The 18,575-nt window shown below is 41.3% G+C and overlaps 1 protein-coding gene across 1 annotated transcript in view; it reads left to right on the top strand.

The window, feature by feature from the left end:
* The first annotated feature begins 937 nt into the window (after positions 1-937).
* LOC111968850 (CD109 antigen-like) overlaps positions 938-18,575 on the top strand; it is a 23,366-nt gene continuing 5,728 nt past the window's right edge. The window contains exons 1-22 of the mRNA XM_023994758.2: positions 938-1,003; positions 1,112-1,220; positions 1,402-1,540; positions 2,433-2,542; positions 2,670-2,918; positions 3,450-3,554; positions 4,159-4,221; positions 4,325-4,507; positions 4,692-4,835; positions 5,340-5,435; positions 5,806-5,875; positions 6,117-6,204; positions 6,345-6,462; positions 6,765-6,878; positions 7,171-7,389; positions 8,099-8,240; positions 8,870-9,046; positions 13,174-13,255; positions 13,358-13,586; positions 16,072-16,243; positions 16,565-16,755; positions 16,918-17,073. Of these exons, the coding sequence (XP_023850526.2) occupies positions 969-1,003; positions 1,112-1,220; positions 1,402-1,540; positions 2,433-2,542; positions 2,670-2,918; positions 3,450-3,554; positions 4,159-4,221; positions 4,325-4,507; positions 4,692-4,835; positions 5,340-5,435; positions 5,806-5,875; positions 6,117-6,204; positions 6,345-6,462; positions 6,765-6,878; positions 7,171-7,389; positions 8,099-8,240; positions 8,870-9,046; positions 13,174-13,255; positions 13,358-13,586; positions 16,072-16,243; positions 16,565-16,755; positions 16,918-17,073 (2,991 nt within the window). The 5' untranslated portion in view covers positions 938-968. The remainder of the gene's footprint in view (positions 1,004-1,111; positions 1,221-1,401; positions 1,541-2,432; positions 2,543-2,669; positions 2,919-3,449; positions 3,555-4,158; positions 4,222-4,324; positions 4,508-4,691; positions 4,836-5,339; positions 5,436-5,805; positions 5,876-6,116; positions 6,205-6,344; positions 6,463-6,764; positions 6,879-7,170; positions 7,390-8,098; positions 8,241-8,869; positions 9,047-13,173; positions 13,256-13,357; positions 13,587-16,071; positions 16,244-16,564; positions 16,756-16,917; positions 17,074-18,575) is intronic.

Below are 18,575 nucleotides of genomic sequence, written 5' to 3' on the forward strand. Positions count from 1 at the left end.
GTATACACATTTGACCAGTTAGACCAAGCATGGCACTCATTTTGATTATTGATAAGATCAACTCAATTAAGTAATATACTTTTCATTTTTTAGTTTCCTGAGAGCTCTGTTGATCAGAGGTATTCCTTTAAACTGCTTGTGAGGGGATACCAAAGAGACCGAATGGTATTCATCAACACGACCACTCTACGCTTCAACCCCAGGACTTTCTCCACCTTCATCCAGACTGATAAACACAACTATAGACCAGGAGACACGGTCAAAATGAGAGTCCTGTCCGTCCAACCAGATGGCAAGCCACACAAGGGCCGTGTGTATATCTCAATAAGGGTGGGTCTGAATTTTCTGTGTGAGAACTTCGAAACAAAACCCAGGGTGATGAATAGATTTCTAGCCTGTATTGTGTTCTAAACAGTTTGACTGTCCCTTTGTGCTACCTGCCCTGTAATCCAGGATCCCAAAGGGAACCTCATCCAAGGGTGGCCGTCCCTGAACAGTTACCTGGGCGTTGTGTCCAAAGAATTCCACTTGTCTCAGAACACTCCCCTCGGCATATGGACCATCGAGACCATGGTGGATGTATGATTCACCATACTGTCATTCTGCATTGTCATCCTACTGTATTCCACCATGAATACATTCTGTTTTTCATATCGGTGATGAAGATCTGATCTAGTTTCCCCCCATTGACATTGGTTTTTGTTTCTCTGTAGGAGTTGACCACAGAGGAGCAGTTCATAGTGGATTACTATGGTAAGATTATCCTAACTATGTTGCCATAGCTAATGATTGGAAACAGCCTAGTTAAGGGTTGGCTAAAGGAATGAAAGGGTGGAGGGGGGTCGGGTCATTGAAATGTTTCCGATAGGTGACATATCAGACTATTATCTATTCAACCTCTCTTTGTGGCTGTTGTTCTAGAGCCGCCCCACTTTGATGTGCAGGTAAAGACGGCCCCAGAGATTGTCATGGTGGACGACCTCTCAGGGACTGTGACTGCTCAGTGAGTCAGGCTTTAAAAAAAACAAGCAAATCGATATTAAAGGTGCTAGAAAAATGTACTTTCAATATGTAAATTCTATTGGTTCACATACATTATATTTCTTTCTAGACACACCAATGGACAGCCAGTCCAGGGAACACTGTCTGTCACAGTTACTCTGGTGTCTGCTTTGTTCAACTCTGGCCGTCCAACCATTGTCCATAATACAACTAAAGATGTAAGACTGTCATGCTAAGTTTATGAAGTGAAACCAGTAACAGCAAACCATGCTAGCTAAATCCAGTTTGAGCCAGGATTCAGTCACTGTTTGATCCAAAATGGATATATGTTACAGGTGTACCTGCCTGACAATGGTGCCAGAATGTCATACACAACGTCTATCTGACGATCTCTTTCAGATTCATGGGTCGACCCAGTTTCTCATCAGCCAAGATGATCCTCCTGTACGCCAGCACAGGGCAACAGATCTGAGTAATTCTCAGCACCACACCAATGGAAGCCTTTATATTACAGCTTGTGTTACAGAGATGTCTACAGGTGAGGTACCGATGTATGATCTTCATTTGATCACCCTGTTGCAGGAGAACTTTCCTACAATGCAGGAAATTCTGAACGTGTAGTGTATTTGAGGTTTAAAAAGGCTTCTGAAGTTTAATTTCTACTTTCACATTTGACTTGATTTTCCCTTATGAAAAATGTATCAACCCCTACAAAAATTTAAATTAATTATAATCCACATAATAATTCACATTTCTTATTGCTGCAGGATTATTTTTCCTGCTCTAGCAAATTGGCTTAAATTAAGATCCTACATCTGTATATCACGTGTTTTGAGAAAATTGCTAAACTTGAAGTAACAGTTTGATGCATATTTAAATTAATTTAATATAGCTGGATTGTTCACAGATACAGGTAACTGCCAAAATAAAGTAAACATTTTAGTAAATGAGGGATACAAAGTATATTGAAAGCAGGTGCTTCCACACAGTGTGTCCCTGAGCAATTCCTCAGCAATTAACATCCCAYCATGCTTATGTATAAAAAATATATTATTTTGACTACCATGGCAATGCCCCCATCCACAGGGCACGAGTGGTCACTGAATGGTTTGATGAGCATGAAAACAGTGTAAACCATATGCCAGAGCCGTCTGTTACCAGATCTCAACCCAATTGAGCACTTCTAGGGAGATTCTGAAGCAGCGTATTCCACGACACCAGCAACAAAACACCAAATTATTGATTTTCTCGTGGAAGAATGGTGTCGTATCCCTCCAATAGAGTTCCAGACATTTGTAGAATCTATGCCAAGGCGCATTGAAGCTGTTCTGGCTCTTGGTGGCTCAACACCCTGCCCTTTTAAAATAAACTTTATGTTGGTGTTTCCTTTATTTTGGTAGTTACCTGTTTCATTGTCTTTTATCCTAAAGGACTCAAAACCAATAAGACTGTGGTGGTGCACGTTATGGAGAATACATACCACCTTGAATTATACAATTTCCCACATGTTCTGAAGCCATCTTTAAACTTTTCAATACATGTGAGTGGTAAATATCTATTGGCTTGGAGTAATACATACCTCTACATACCTCTACCTTTGGTACCACTAGTTCACTGTTCTAATAATACTGTATGAATCACAGACTACACCTTCCTGTATCCCTCAGCTGAAAATATCCAGGTACGACAACGAGCCTCTGACTCCAGAGGATCGGATGAACTCTGTGTTCATTGACATCGGTCACAGAACATCTAAGCCCATCGGACAGAACCAGGGAGAAACCAACTCCGATTCACCACAAGGCAAGATGGAGGACATAAAAAGCTATAGACGCTTGACTCTACCAGTGCCTGAGGATGGGATCGTACACATTGAGTTCCAGTTACACAAACAAGTAGAGATGCTTTTCATTCAGGTGAATAGACACGTTTCAAGGAGCTACTCTATACCACAGGAATCCCAATACGCAACGAAACTCACTTTCAGCATTTCAGCTGAACGGATATTAATCAAGACTCAGTTGTCAAGTGAGGGTAAGCAGTAAAGCTATACAGGAAATACACAACGGAAGGTATACTTGACCTAGTATGGAACCACAGATTTTCCTCTCAGTAGTATAGGTCAGGGCTCTGTAGGTTTCCAGTCCAACCCAATCTAGCGCAACTGATTCTAATAATTAGATGGTTGATAAGCTGAATCAGGTTCGTTACAACTGGGGTTGGATTGAAAACCTACAGGAGGGTAGATCTCCAGGAACAGGGTTGGAGAGCCCTGTAGTAGGTCAAGATGAATCTAATCCAACACAATCCCAAGTCACCATTCTATGATGATTGTATGAACATGTGCACCACAAGAACTATAATCTCGGGACCCAGAACCGAGTAAATTCTGTGTGCGCCTTTTATCTGTGACGTGACACTACAAGAAATGAGTTTGTTCTCTGCAGGCCATGTTCATGGGCAGTGAGGAGAGCCTGGAGCTCTACAATAGTAACCACTCCTCTCCCAGTGGATCATACATCCAGATCCAACGCCTCCGCTCTCCACCACAGGTGACATATCAGCATCCACTTTAGATCACCAAAAGTTGACTGCATCTCTAAATTAGTCTGACCTTAACTTAAGGCCCTCAAACTCAGCTCTGGATCTTGTTTAAAGAAAAATGCTATTGCAACCTCTTTGCAATAAGGAATTGAGACCAAAAGCTCAAGAGAAGTTTCAAGTGTTTAATACCAAGGATGCCATCAGCTGAGTGCATACATTTTAGAAAGCTCACAACACATCTTATACTCTTCCCTTGTAGGCGTCACCTCCCCAGCTATACATTTTATGACCTCAGTGAGTTTTCCTCCTTTCCCCTGTGGAATGTCCATGGTCCTCTCTTTGTTTAGCTATCCATCTTCTGGGCTACAGTTTAACTTGAAACATGTTACATTTTAACAGAATCCATCAACCTCAAAGCCAGTTCCTCTGCATTTTTTCATTGTTGCTCTCTAATCAGGGACTGATTTAGACCTGGAACACCAGGTGTGTGCAATTAATTCAGGTAGAACAGAAAACCAGCAGGCTCCGGACCTCGTAGAGTAAGAGTTGAGTACCCCTGACCTATGGTATACAGTTGATGAAAATAATACTTTTTTGCATTTTATGTTCCAGATTGGAAAACCTCTTCCTATATCTGTAGAGAGCACTTTCCAACTCACTGAGCTTCACTATCTGGTAGGTATTTTTCTTGATTGGTGAGATTGTAGAGAAGTAAAGTGATTCCTTAGTGCTCTTTAGGTTGACCTCTGCTTTGACCTCTTGTGTTATTGACTTCCAGGTGACGTCCAGGGGTCAGGTGGTGGCTGCTGGGACAGCAACCTCTCCCTCCTTCTCTCTGACCCCTGCAGTATCCTGGTCACCAGAGACCTGCATCACTGTGTTCTGTGTCCTACCAGATGGAGAGATCATAAATGACTCCATGCACGTCTTCATCAAGCCCCATGGAGTCCTACAAAATGAAGTAACTAACTTATTCACTAGATAAATCAGTCTGAACCTTACTGATGATGCTACAGAGCCCCAATGGTGATTTTAGCAACTCTGTTAGAAGTCATGAAATACATACGGAATGCTAACATTGTTAAGTGTATAGACTAGGTCTGGCATATTTTACTTGCTTATACTGTATGTACATGTTTCTCCAGGTATATCTGAGCTGGAGCCATGAGAAGGTGATGCCAGGTGAAGAGGTGTCCCTCACTGTCCTTGTGATTGAACCTGGCTCTCTGGTCGGAATCATGGTGGTGGACAAGGACTCTGACTCTGATGGTGACATCACAGAGGAGAAGGTAAGGAACACAACAATACCGAACTGTACTGTACATCTATATAATCCCTGCCACATGAAATACATCCTACTGTAAACAACGTTTAGGATTTACCATGCTTTATTGTCTCTATTGTCTGTAAAGCACCCGTATCTGAGATTTAATCTGTGAATAGAATTTTTTTTGATTTGAAATGGATACTTCTGTGAAGCACTGAACAGTTCAATCAGACATAAAGGAGGTTTCAGATAATGTCAGTGATAATTGTATTTCTCTTTGGGCTTTCCCTTCGATTACAATAGTTGCAATCATAATGAGCCTGGAATAACCCTCAAGTGGTTCATCTTGTGACTGTAACAGTTTTGGGAATCAGCTCAGCAGTCAGGCTCTGTATCAATGGAGACGTGGTGAACTTCAGTCTCCCCCAGAACTGACCCAACTGGCTGTAATGTAGCTAGTTGTATTGTTGTGGAATGCTGTTTTTTCTAAGAGGTTGTGGTAACTCTAGTGTTGTGCTGTTCTCAGGTGCTGGCGGAAATGACTGACTACCTCAAGGAGGAGATAACCCTTCACCATAGTGGAATAACTGGAGGGAACGACAGCCCGCTCTCCGTTTTCACGGTATTAACGCCACACATTGTGTCTTGCTGAATAGACCACACTGAGCCTGGAATAACCCCAAGCCTCACCTCACTGTAAATCAACCCAGTTATCCAATGTCATGTTACATCATGAGCAACCTGACCCACTTCTGGGCCGTACGCATGTAGTTGACAGTGATGGAAGCGCCTGTTATCATACTGTATCATTTTGGCTGTGTTACAAGTGTTGTATTACTATTGTGTTAATATTAAACTTTGAACACATTGCAGAGGAAATTTCATATAAAGTTGCAAAACCTTTTCTGTTTGTACACACAGGCCTAATAGGCATACAGTGTTTTGTGTACAATGTTGTCATGAACATTTGCTTTTTGCTTTTCAAATCTTAGGCTTGCAACCTTGTGGTTTTAACAGATGCCAGTTTACATACAACTGGAGATTATCAGGAGACTGAAATTGGTATGAAAACAATTACACACTCTATAGTGTTTGGATAAATGAACATTTTAAACAAAACGCATTAACAAACACACATTGGGAGATCTTTCTGTGTGTCTGAATTGAATATGAAATCAAGGGGTCCCTCTTGTGGAGCTGTGGCATACTACATAAATAAAATACTACATCTACATTCCCAGAGGTACAGGCTCTGTGACTGAGGCTTAGATAGTTCTGATGACCTATGTTGTGTATCCATCAGATCATGAGGCGGAGGATCAGCCAGAGCGGAGGCCCTCCATGGGACAGGACTTCTCTAAGACCTGGCTGTGGCTGGACATGAACATCAGGTGAGCTTTAGGAGAAGCACATTAACAATGCTTAGGTGTGAATACACTTGAGGATACAGTCTACGTTCACCACTATTGAAAACGGTCAGGGTTATTTGGAGGGAATGTTGAAATACTCTATTCCTTCCTATCTGTATCAGTGAGTCAACAACAACTAGTTTCCATGTGGCTGTCCCAGACAGCATCACCTCCTGGAGAGCAATGGCGTTTGTTATGTCAGATAACCTGGGCTTGGGCCTCACCTTTAAACCACAGAAGGTATGTTAAGACCTATCCACTACATCCACCGTTACCTAGTCTGGGCAGCTAACTAGTAGTTTATTAAGATTAATATTACTTTATTGGCCAATTGCACCCAAGGTCCAACCAAAATTTGACTTCCACTTTTAACCCTTCTAATTGCTGGCTGGCCACTCTAACCAATAGGTTACATGTATGGCTGTGTGACATAAATACATGGTTAATAAAGATGGTATGTTTCATTTAATGTCAGTGCAATATTCAGATATTCTAGAATTCGATTTTTGAGGATAATCTTGAGTATTGGTTGTCTCCCACAGCTGATAGTGTCAACGGATTTCTCCCTGTCTCTCGATGTCCCAGAATGCATCACCAGAGGAGAGCAGCTTGTCCTCGAGGTCAACCTCTTCAACCATCTAGAAGAGGACACGGAGGTCAGTGGTCTTGGTTGAAAAGGCCAGGAGGTTTTTACCTCTCCTCACATGTTTATGGTCTTAACAATCTCACCATGTAGGGTGATTTCTTCAAAGAACAGTTTGTGTGACTCTCGAACAGTGAACAAAAAAACCAAGTTGTTAAACACTTGTGAAAACGTCTTAAAAATCATTACCTTCTTCCCATTCTCTTTGTATCTCCCACATCAAACAGCTTCCTGGATGTAAGTGATCCATCCTCAATTGTTTTCCCATTCCTCAATTGTTTTTCCATTCCTGTTGTTCTCCACAGGTCATAGTGGTGGTTGCTGAGAGCTCTCGCTTTGACTTTGTTCTGGCAGACCGAGACCTTGTTTCTATGGTGAACGCACGTAGAGTGACAGTGGGGAGCCAGGGCGGCGCCACCGCTCTCTTTCCCATCAGGCCTCTGGTTTTTGGAGAGATATTGATGTCTGTGAAAGCAATGACTGGACAGGCCACAGAAAAGATTGTTCGTAAAGTGCTTGTGAAGGTACAACGGGGCTGAATAACTGAGTCTTCTAAGTTATAAAATGGATCCTTGGTGACTGTAAAATTATTAACTGTATCTCTGTCTTTTGATGCACACCTTTCAGTACCCCTCTCTCCTCAGACCACCCCAGTAAATCACTAATTAACACTATAGTGAGTATACAAAACATTAACTCCTGCTCTTTCCATCAACTGGTCAGTCTATGATCTCTTATTGATGTCACATGTTAAATCCACTTTAATTCGTGTAGATGAAGGGGAGAAGACAGGTTAAAGAAGGATATTTAAGCCTTGAGACAATTGAGACATGGATTGTGTGTGTGTGCCATTCAGATGGTAAATGGACAAGACAAAAGATTTAGGTGCCTTTGAACGGGGTATGGTAGTAGGTACCAGGCGCACCAGTTTGTGGCAAGAACTGCAATGCTGCTTGGTTTTTCACGCTCAACAGTTTCCTGTGTGTATTTAGAATGGTCCATCACCCAAAGGACATCCAGCCAACTTGACACAACTGTAGGAAACATGGACCAGCATCCATGTGGAACACTTTAGACACCTTGTAGAGTCCATGACCCAACGAATTGAGGATGTTCTGAGGGCAAAAGGGGAGTGCAACTCAATATTAGGAAGGTGTTCCTAATGTTTGGTATACTCAGTGTATATTTCCAATTGGTTCTCCTCCCGTAATTGCTGTCTTTGTGTTCTCTTAGCCTGAGGGTAAAGAACAGTCCTTCTCAGAGACCGTGTTTCTGGAGATGGTTCCGACCAACCGTAACCTGTCCAGACAGCTCCACTTCTCCTTCCCTCCAGATGTAGTGCCAGGCAGCGAGAGGGCTCACGTGGCAGTGGTTGGTATGTACCATGCCCTACTGTATACCAGCCATCTTTTGTTATCACCAACATAGCTCTGTTTACTTTTTACATGTCGTGAACTCAACCGCAGCATATGCCCATGTTTCATTTTGTGTTTAGATGCAGGGCATGAAGCAGGCATATGGTAGTCCAGTAAAGAGCTGTCATTTACCATGTTGGGTGTTAGATGATGGAAAAAGAAATGAGGGCTATCAAAACAATATTTGTGGCAAGCCGACCCGGAGCGGCTGCTGGGTTGTTTATGATGATCACCAATCAGGTCCAGAGATGTTGGGTATTTGTCGTGGTAGAATGCTAACCTACAATATTTTTGCGCTTGGTGTTTACTGTACTGGGCATCTTCCTCTTTTCTAAACACCAAGGGCTTTTCTGTCTCTTCATCTCTGCCATATTCTTCTCTACATTCACACCTTTTTCCTCCCTCTGTTTAATCTGTCCATCTCTCTCTGCTCGCACATTTACCTTTTCTCTGTTCAGGTTGCTTGGTCTGAAATGTCCTCTGGTGAAATCAATCCCAATCCGTCTGTATTACCACCACAATGTTTGGGTTGTATAACGTCTAAATGGTTCCTCTCTTCCCTTCTTGTTTGTGGGGTGTGGTGTGACAGGTGATATCTTGGGCCTGTCCATCACAGGGCTGGGCTTGCTGGTTAAGATGCCTCACGGCTGTGGAGAGCAGAATATGATCAACTTCGCTCCCAACGTCTATGTCCTGCAGCGCTTGGCGAAATCCAGCCAGCCATACGAGGAGATACGCAGCAAGGCTTTGTTATACATGATGGAAGGTGATGAACTTTCAAACACGCTGAATCCATGCCCTATAGTTCAGTATGATACTCAGTATGATTTAATCCATGCCCTATAGTTCAGTATGATACTCAGTATGATTTAATCCATGCCCTAGATTTCGGTATGATACTCAGTATGATTTTATCCTGCCCTATGTTCAGTATGATAGTATGATTTAAGCCATGCCCTAAAGTTCAGTATGATACTCAGTATGATTTAATCCATGCCCTATAGTTCAGTATGTACTCAGTATGATTTAATCCATGCCTATAGTTCAGTATGATACTCAGTATGATTTAATCCATGCCCTATAGTTCAGTATGATTTAATCATGCCTGCAGTTCAGTATGATACTCAGTATGATTTAATCCATGTCCTAAAGTTCAGTATGATACTCAGTATGATTTAATCCATGCCCTATAGGTCAGTATGATACTCAGTATGATTTAATCCATGCCCTAAAGTTCAGTATGATACTCAGTATGTTAATCCATGCCCTAAAGTTCAGTATGATACTCAGTATGATTTATCCATGCCCTATAGTTCAGTATGATACTCAGTATTTTAATCCATGCCCTATAGTTCAGTATGATTTAATCTGCCCTGCAGTTCGATGTATAGGATTTAATCCTGCCAACTAGTTCAGTATGATTTAATCCATGCCCTATAGTTCAGTATGATACTCAGTATGATTTAATCCATGCCTCAAGTTCAGTATGATTTAATCCATGCCCTTAGTTCAGTATGATACTCAGTAGGATTGTCTATGCCCTATAGTTCAGTATGATACAGTTTGATTTAATCCATGCCCTATAGTTCAGTATGATACTCAGTATGATTTAATCCATGCCTATAGTTCAGTATGATACTCAGGATGATTTAATCCATGCCTATAGTCCAGTATGATACTCAGATGATTTATTCCATGCCCTAAGTTCAGTATGATACTCAGGATGATTTAATCATGCCTATAGTTCAGTATGATACTCAGAATGATTTAATCCATGCCCTATAGTTCAGTATGATACTCAGGATGATTTAATCCATGCCTACAGTTCAGTATTGATACTCTAATTTAATCCATGCCTCTATAGTTCAGTATGTACTCAGTGTGATTTAATCCATGCATTAGTTCAGTATGATACTCGGTATGATTTAATCCATGCCCTATTTTATCCTGTCCTTTTCAGTTGATTTAATCTGCCTAAGTTCAGTTGATTTAATCCATGCCCTATAGTTCAGTTGTAATCGTAGGATTTAATCATGCCCTATAGTTCAGTTGATACTCAGTATGATTAATCTGCCCTAAAGTTTCAGTATGATTTAATCCATGGCCTATAGTTCAGTATGTACTCAGTATGATTTAATCCATGCCTTAGTTCAGTTTACTCAGGATGATTTAATCCAAGCCCTATAGTCCAGTATGATACTCAGATGATTTATCCATGCCCTATAGTTCAGTTGATACTCAGTATGATTTATTTCCATGCCCTTATAAGTTCAGTATGTTTTAATCCATGCCCTTAAGTTAGTATGATACTCAGTATGATTTAATCCATGCCCTATTGTTCAAGTATGAATTTAATCCATGCCCTATATTCAGTTTGATACTCAGTATGATTAATCCATGCCCTATGTTCAGTATGATTATCAAGATAGGATTTATCATGCCTTAGTTCAGTATGTTATATTCATTGCCCTATAGTTCAGTATGATTTAATCCATGCCCTATAGTTCAGTATGATACTCAGTATTGTTAATCCAATGCCCTAAAGTTCAGTATGAATTAATCCATGCCCATTAGTTCAGTTTGATACTCAGTAGGATTTAATCCCTGCCCTATAGTTAGTATGATACTCAGTATGATTTAATCCATGCCCTAAGTTCAGTATGATTTAATCCATGCCCTATAGTTCAGTAGTTACTCAGTAGGATTTAATCTATGCCTATAGTCCAGTTGATACTCAGTTGTTAATCCATGCCCTATAGTTCAGTATGATACTCAGTATGATTTAATCCATGCTATAGTTGTATGATACTCAGATGATTTAATCATGCCCTGATCCAGTATGATACTCAGGTAGATTTATCCATGCCCTATAGTTCAGTATGATACTCAGAGTGATTTTAATCCATGCCCTATAGTTCAGTATGATACTCGAATGATTATTCCTGCCCTATAGTTCAGTATGATACTCAGTATGATTTAATCCATGCCCTATAGTTCAGTATGATACTCAGTTGATTTAATCCATGCCCTATAGTTCAGTATGATACTCAGTATGATTTAATCCATGCCTATAGTTCAGTATGATACTCCAGATGATTTAATCCATGCCCTATAGTTCAGTTGTTTATCTGCCTATATTCTAGTCTCAGAGATTGAATCTATGCCTTAGCAGTATGATACTCAGTGTTGATTTAATCCATGCCCTATAGTTCAGTATGATACTCAGTTTGATTATTCCATCCCTATAGTTCAGTATGATACTCAGGATGATTTAATCCATGCCCTATAGTCCAGTATGATACTCAGGATGATTTAATCCATGCCCTCTATGAAATCAGGTATTTATCATTGCCATATGTTCAGTATGATACTCAGAATGATTTAATCCATGCCCTATAGTTCAGTTATGATCTCAGGATGATTTAATCCATGCCCTACATTCAGTATGATACTCAGGATAATTTTAATCCATGCCCTATAGTTCAGTATGATACTCAGTGTGATTTATCCATGCCCTAGTCAGTATGATCTCGGTATGATTAATCCATGCCCTATTTTAACCATGTCCTATATTTCAGTATGATTTAATCCATGCCCTAAAGTTCAGTATGATTTAACCATGCCCTATGATTCAGTTTGATATCAGTAGGATTTAATCCATGCCCTATAGTTCAGTATGATATCAGTATGATTTAATCCATGCCCTAAAGTTCAGTATGTACTCAGTAGGATTGAATCTATGCCCTATAGTTCAGTATGATACTCAGTTTGATTTTATCATGCCCTTATGTTCAGTATGATATCAGTATGATTTTATCCATGCCTATAGTTCAGTATGTACTCAGGATGATTTAATCCATGCCCTATAGTCAGATGATACTCAGGATGATTTAATCCATGCCTATAGTTCAGTTGATACTCAGTATGATTTAATCCATGCCTATGTTCAGTTGATACTCAGGATGATTTAATCCATGCCCTATAGTCCAGTATATACTCAGGATGATTTAATCCATGCCCTATAGTTCAGTATGATACTCAGGATGATTTAAACCATGCCCTATAGTTCAGTATGTATATCAGTATGTTTATCATGCCCTATAGTTCAGTATGATACTCAGTATGATTTAATCCATGCCCTATAGTTCACTATGATACTCAGTATGATTTTAATCCATGCCCTATAGTTCAGTATGATATTCAGGATGATTTCATCCATGCCCTATAGATTCAGTATGATACTCAGTATGATTTAATCCATGCCCTGCAGTTCATGTGATACTCAGTATGTTTTAATCCATGCCTATAGTTCAGTTGATACTCCAGATGATTTAATCCATGCCCTATAGTTCAGTATGATACTCGGGATGATTTAATCCATCCCCTATAGTTCAGTATGATTTATCCATGCCCTATAGTTCAGTATGATACTCAGGATGATTTAATCCATGCCCTATAGTTCAGTATGATACTCAGGATGATTTAATCCATGCCCTATAGTTCAGTTTGATACTTAGGATGATTTAATCCAGCCCTGTATGTTCAGTATGATTTAATCCATGCCCTAGTTCAGTATGATACTCAGGATGATTTAATCCATGCCCTCAGTTCAGTATGATACTCAGGATAATTTTCATGCCCTATAGTTCAGTATGATACTCAGTATGATTTAATCCATGCCCTATAGTTCAGTATGATACTCGGTATGATTTAATCCATGCCCTATTTTAATCCATGTCCTATATTTCAGTATGATTTATTCCATGCCCTATATTTCAGTATGATACTCAGTATTATTTAATCCATGCTCTATAACTCTGTATGATTTTAGTATAATGTTGTCTCTTCCGAAGAGTTATATTCATATGTAGCATGTTCTGTCATTCCTTCCAGGATATCAGAGAGAGCTATCTTTCCAGAGAGATGATGGATCCTTCAGTGCCTTTGGAGCCAGCGACACTTCTGGTAGTACCTGGTAAGTCATTATATAATCATGTGAATATCATAGCTGTGGTTCAGACTTAGGGCATTCATTTCAAAGTGTATCTGTTCTCAAACTCTTCTCTCCCTGGTCCAGGCTGACAGCGTTTGTCCTGAGGTGTTTCCTGCAGGCCCAGTCCTTCATACAGATTGACCAGAGTGTTCTCTCCAGGGCCATGGGCTGGCTGGTCCAGCAGCAGGGATCCCAGGGAGAGTTCATCGAGATGGGCAGGGTCATTCACACTGAGCTACAGGGAGGCCTGGATGGACCCGTCTCTCTGACCTCCTATGTACTGATGACACTGCTGGAGGACCAGGCCTATATGGTAAGGAGAACCAAGAGTTTGAGATTTACAAAAAAATTATGAAAGTGTGTGTGGTGGCAAGTTGAGTGAGTTTGATACTCTCCAAAGTCTTTTGAACCAAGTGTAAGCAGAAGAAGGTTGACAATCTAAGTATTTGAGGAGTCTCAGCCTTCAAATAAACATTTGTCATGCTAGCGTCCCACCTTGACAACAGCCAGTGAAATTGCAGGGCGCCACAGTGTCTGATTTCAAAAAGGCTTTACTGCGAAAGCACACCATGCGATTATGTTAGGTCAGCACCTAGTCACAGAAAACCATACAGACATTTTCCAGCCAAAGAGAGGGCTCACAAGTCAGAAATAGCGATTAAATTAATCACTAACCTTTGATGATCTTCATCAGATGGCACTCATAGGACTTCATGTTACACAATACATGTATGTTTTGTTCGATAGAGTTCATATTTATATCCCAAAATCTCAGTTTACATTGGCGCGTTAAGTTCAGAAATGCATTGTCTCAAACAAACATCCAGTGAAAGTGCAGAGAGCCACATCAAATTACAGAAATACTCATCATAAACATTGATAAACGATACAAGTGTTAAACATACGAATAAAGATAAACTTCTCCTTAATGCAATCGCTGTGTCAGATTTCAAAAAGGCTTTACGGAGAAAGCACACTTTGCAATAATGTTAGATCAGCACCTAGCCACAGAAACCCATACAGCCATTTTCCAGCCAAGGAGAGTGTCACAAAAGTCAGAAATAGCATGAAATTAATCACTTACCTTTGATGATCTTCATCTGGTGACACTCCCAGGTCTCCATGTTAGACAATAAATGTTTGTCTTGTTCTATAATGTCCCTCTTTATGACCAAAAACCTAATTTTTGTTTGCGCGTTTTGTCCAGTAATCCGAATGCTTAAGTCCAGACGAAAAGTCAAAAAAAGTACAATAAAAGTTAGTAGAAACATGCCAAACGATGTTTAAAATCAATCCTCCCGTTGTTTTTGTCATAAATAATAAATAATATTTCAACCGGACAAAAGCTTCGTCAATAGGAAAGGAGAAACAAGAAAAGCGCGTTCCCGATCAGGCGCATGGCTGATGAATGGAAATTTCCACTGGCCACTGATTGAAAGTGCTGTATCTCCCTCATTTTTCAGAGTAAAAGCCTGAAACAATGCCTAAAGACTGGCTACATGTAGAGGAAGCCACAGAGCTCGTGAACTGGGTCCTAAGTCTTTGTATGGTGGATAGGCTTTCAATGGAAAAACAGCCTTTCAAAATAATAGTACTTCCTGGTTGGATTTTCCTCTGGTTTTCGCCTGCCATATCAGTTATGTTATACTCACAGACATTATTTTAACAGTTTTGGAAACTTTAGAGTGTTTTCTATCCAGATCTGCTAATTATATGCATATCCTATCTTCTGGGCCTGAGTAGCAGGCAGTTTAATTTGGGCACGCTTTTCATCCAAAATTCCGAATGCTGCCCCCTACCCTAGTGAAGTTAACCAACAATGCAGTTCAAGAAATAGAGTTAAGAAAATGTTTACTAAATAAACTAAAGTAAAAATACTCAAATAAATCAAAAAGTAACACAATAATAACGAGGCAATATACAGGGGGTACCGGTACTGAGAAAATGTACAGGTTAATCGAGGTAATTTGTCAAGTGACTATTCATAGATAATAAACAGCGAGTAACAGCAGTGTAAAAACAAAGGGGGGAGGGGGGTTCAATGTAAATAGTCTGGGTGGTCATTTGATTAGTTTAGTTGTTCAGCAGTCTTTTGGCTTAGGGGTAGAAGCTGTTAAGTAGCCTTTTAGTCCTAGACTTGGCGCTCCGGTTCTGCTTGCCATGCAGGATCAGAGAGAACAGTCTATGACTTGGGTGACTGGAGTCTTTGGATGTCAGGAAGCTTGGCCCCAGTGACGCACTGGGCCGTAGGCACTACCCTCTGTAGCGCCTTCCGGTCAGATGCCGAGCAGTTGCCATACCAGGCGGTAATGCAACCAGTCAGGATGCTCTCGATGGTGCAGCTGTATGGTGCAGCTGTAACTTTTTGAGGATCTGGGGACCCATGCTAAATCTTTTCAGTCTCCTGAGGGGGAAGAGTTGTTGTCGTTCCCTCTTCACAACTGTCTTGGTGTGTTTGGACCATGATAGTTTGTTGGTGATGTGGACACCAATGAACTTGAAAGTCTCGACCCGCTCCACTTCAGTCCTCTCAATGTTAATGGGGGCCTGTTCGGCCCGCCTTTTCCTATAGTCCACAATCAGCTCCTTTATCTTGCTCACATTGAGAAAGAGGTTGTTTTCTTGGCACCACACTGCCAGGTCTCTGACCTCCTCCCTATAGGCTGTCTCATCATTGTCGGTGATCAGGCCTACCACTGTTGTGTTGTCTGCAAACTTAATGATGGCCTTGGACCACCATCTTGTCTCTCTTGATGTGTCCCTGTCTCATGCCATCCTTTATTCTTGTCTGTGTGTAGAGCATGTTCCCCGGCAACGTGTCCCTGACCAGGAGCTATCTGGAGGGCGAAGTGGCTAGCGGGGTGTCCAGTAACTACAGCCTGTGTCTGGCGGCATACGCTCTGTCTCTGGCTAACAGTCTCACCGCAGGCACAGCCCTGGATGAGCTCAAGAGCAGAGCTGATATTAGAGGTAATTTGCGTTTGAATTAGCTATGGTTATTTACAGGTTGTCAATATGTGCCGCAGAGAGAAGATGGATACTAGCCCGTGACAGCCCATGACAAAATGTTGACAATCAATATTGTTTTTGAGTGATCAGTTGAGGAGCAGTATGGTCAGTTGAGGAACAGTATGGTCAGTTGAGGAACAGTATGGTCAGTTGAGGAACAGTAAGGTCTCAACCATCGACATTGGTCTTATGATAACGTACATAATGTGTAAATATCGATGACATCAGCTCATCTACCTGCGAGACCCTGTTTGACCTGGTGTCTGTTGCTGTCCCCTCCAGATGGGGTCCAGACCTGGCGGTCGTCCAGTGCCGAGGTGTCTGACTCATGGCAGCCGCGCTCAGCAGAGATAGAGATGGCTGCCTACGTGTTGCTGGCGCTGTACAAGCGGGCTAGTGTGGTGGAGGCCATCTCCCTCATGAAGTGGCTGAGCCAGCAGAGGAACCACCTGGGGGCATACGGGAGCACACAGGTAGACCCTAACTTCACATACTGTAGAAGACCCTCTAGTCTATCTTCATGCCACTGTTTCTGTATGACCCTCTGTCTTAAAGTTACCTTTTCAATAAGAGAGATTTATCCCTGATGGGTGGATTTCCAAAATGATACCACCTTTGACCCTTTCCTCTCTTAGGACACAGTGGTAGCACTACAAGCCCTGTCTGTCTACGCTGCCTTTAGTGGGGCAGATGCCATTGATCTGGGGGTCGAAGTGTCCACCTCAGTCTCACCTACAGTGTCCCACTTCAACATCAACTCCACCAACTACCTGGTACATCAGAGCAAAGAGGTAAAACATTTGGGCATAGTGGTCTTTGTCTGTTTCAAGATATATGATATTTCAACGATCATCTAACCGCATACACAAGCAAACAGCCACCATAATGTATAGTTTACAGGCAGTACAGTATTAATAGAGATTTTTTATTTTTCAAGGTAGATGCTGAACAAGATTTACTCATCAATGTATTTATGGAGGGAAGAGGATTCGCCTTATTTCAGGTATTGCCACATATTTTTCACTGGATGTCTAAGTCATTGCTATGAACACCATTTTCTATTTGTGCTTGCCGTTTATGATATGTGATGACATAACTATGTCAGAACAGTGGTTCCCAACCTTTTTCGGTTACTGTACCAGCAACTGAATTTTGCTCTACCTAGTATACCCCTGCAAGCATTTCGCTACACTCACATTAACATCTGCTAACCATGTGTATGTGACCAATACAATTTGATTTGATTTGAAGTATGTTTTGAATTTTCCCAGTAGGCCTATGTTTTCATGAGTTCTCAAGTACCCCCTGTGGATAGACCAAGTAACCCCAGGGGTCCTAGTTCCCCTGTTTGGGATGTATAGGTATGCTCATACAGGCAATGGAGGGGGCCTACAATGACTCCTACACTTCAGATTTAATGGCCATACATTACAATGGTTGTCTCCTCACTAGCTTTCCATGCAATCTCGGAACCATGTCCAGTGAAAATGAAGGCAACATCTGTGAACCATAGATCTGCCCGCCACAATGCAGCATGAACCCTGTGTTGAGACGGGTCAGCATAAAAACGTGGTAATTGACCACATTAATACGGCAATTACCATCTGGAACACATACCGTCTGGTCCATGTTAAATCGGCTCCGATTGTATCACAGAGAGGATATGATGGAAGGTCCTGCTTCCAACTGCCTTTAATTTAGTCCTCTGTTACAGACCCTTTCTAAACATCTTGTTCTAGATCTCCCCTAAACATCTTGTTCTAGACCTCCCCTAAACATCTTGTTATAGACCACCCCTAAACATCTTGTTATAGACCCCCCCTAAACATCTTGTTATAGACCCCCTAAACATCTTGTTACAGACCCACTCTAAACATCTTGTTATAGACCCCCTCTAAACATCTTGCTGTAGACCCCCTAAACATCTTGTTACAGACCCACTCTAAACATCTTGTTATAGACCCCCTCTAAACATCTTGTTATAGACGCCCCTAAACATCTTGTTATAGACGCCCCTAAACATCTTGTTATAGACGCCCCTAAACATCTTGTTATAGACGCCGGAGAGATGTGTAAAAGATGTTTCGGGGGGGTTATAACAGATGTTTTGGAGGGGGTGCTATTAGATGTTTGGAGGGGGTCTGTAACAAGTATGTTTGGAGGGGTCTACAAGGATGTTGAGGGGGTCGTAAAAATGTTGGGGGTCGTAAGATGTTTGGAGGGGGTCACAAAGATTTGGAGGGGTGTCATTAATAAGGATATGTTTGGAGGGGTCTTATAGATGTTGGGTGAG

The sequence above is a fragment of the Salvelinus sp. IW2-2015 genome, linkage group LG9 (assembly GCF_002910315.2).
Source record: "Salvelinus sp. IW2-2015 linkage group LG9, ASM291031v2, whole genome shotgun sequence".
Classification (NCBI taxonomy): domain Eukaryota; kingdom Metazoa; phylum Chordata; class Actinopteri; order Salmoniformes; family Salmonidae; genus Salvelinus; species Salvelinus sp. IW2-2015.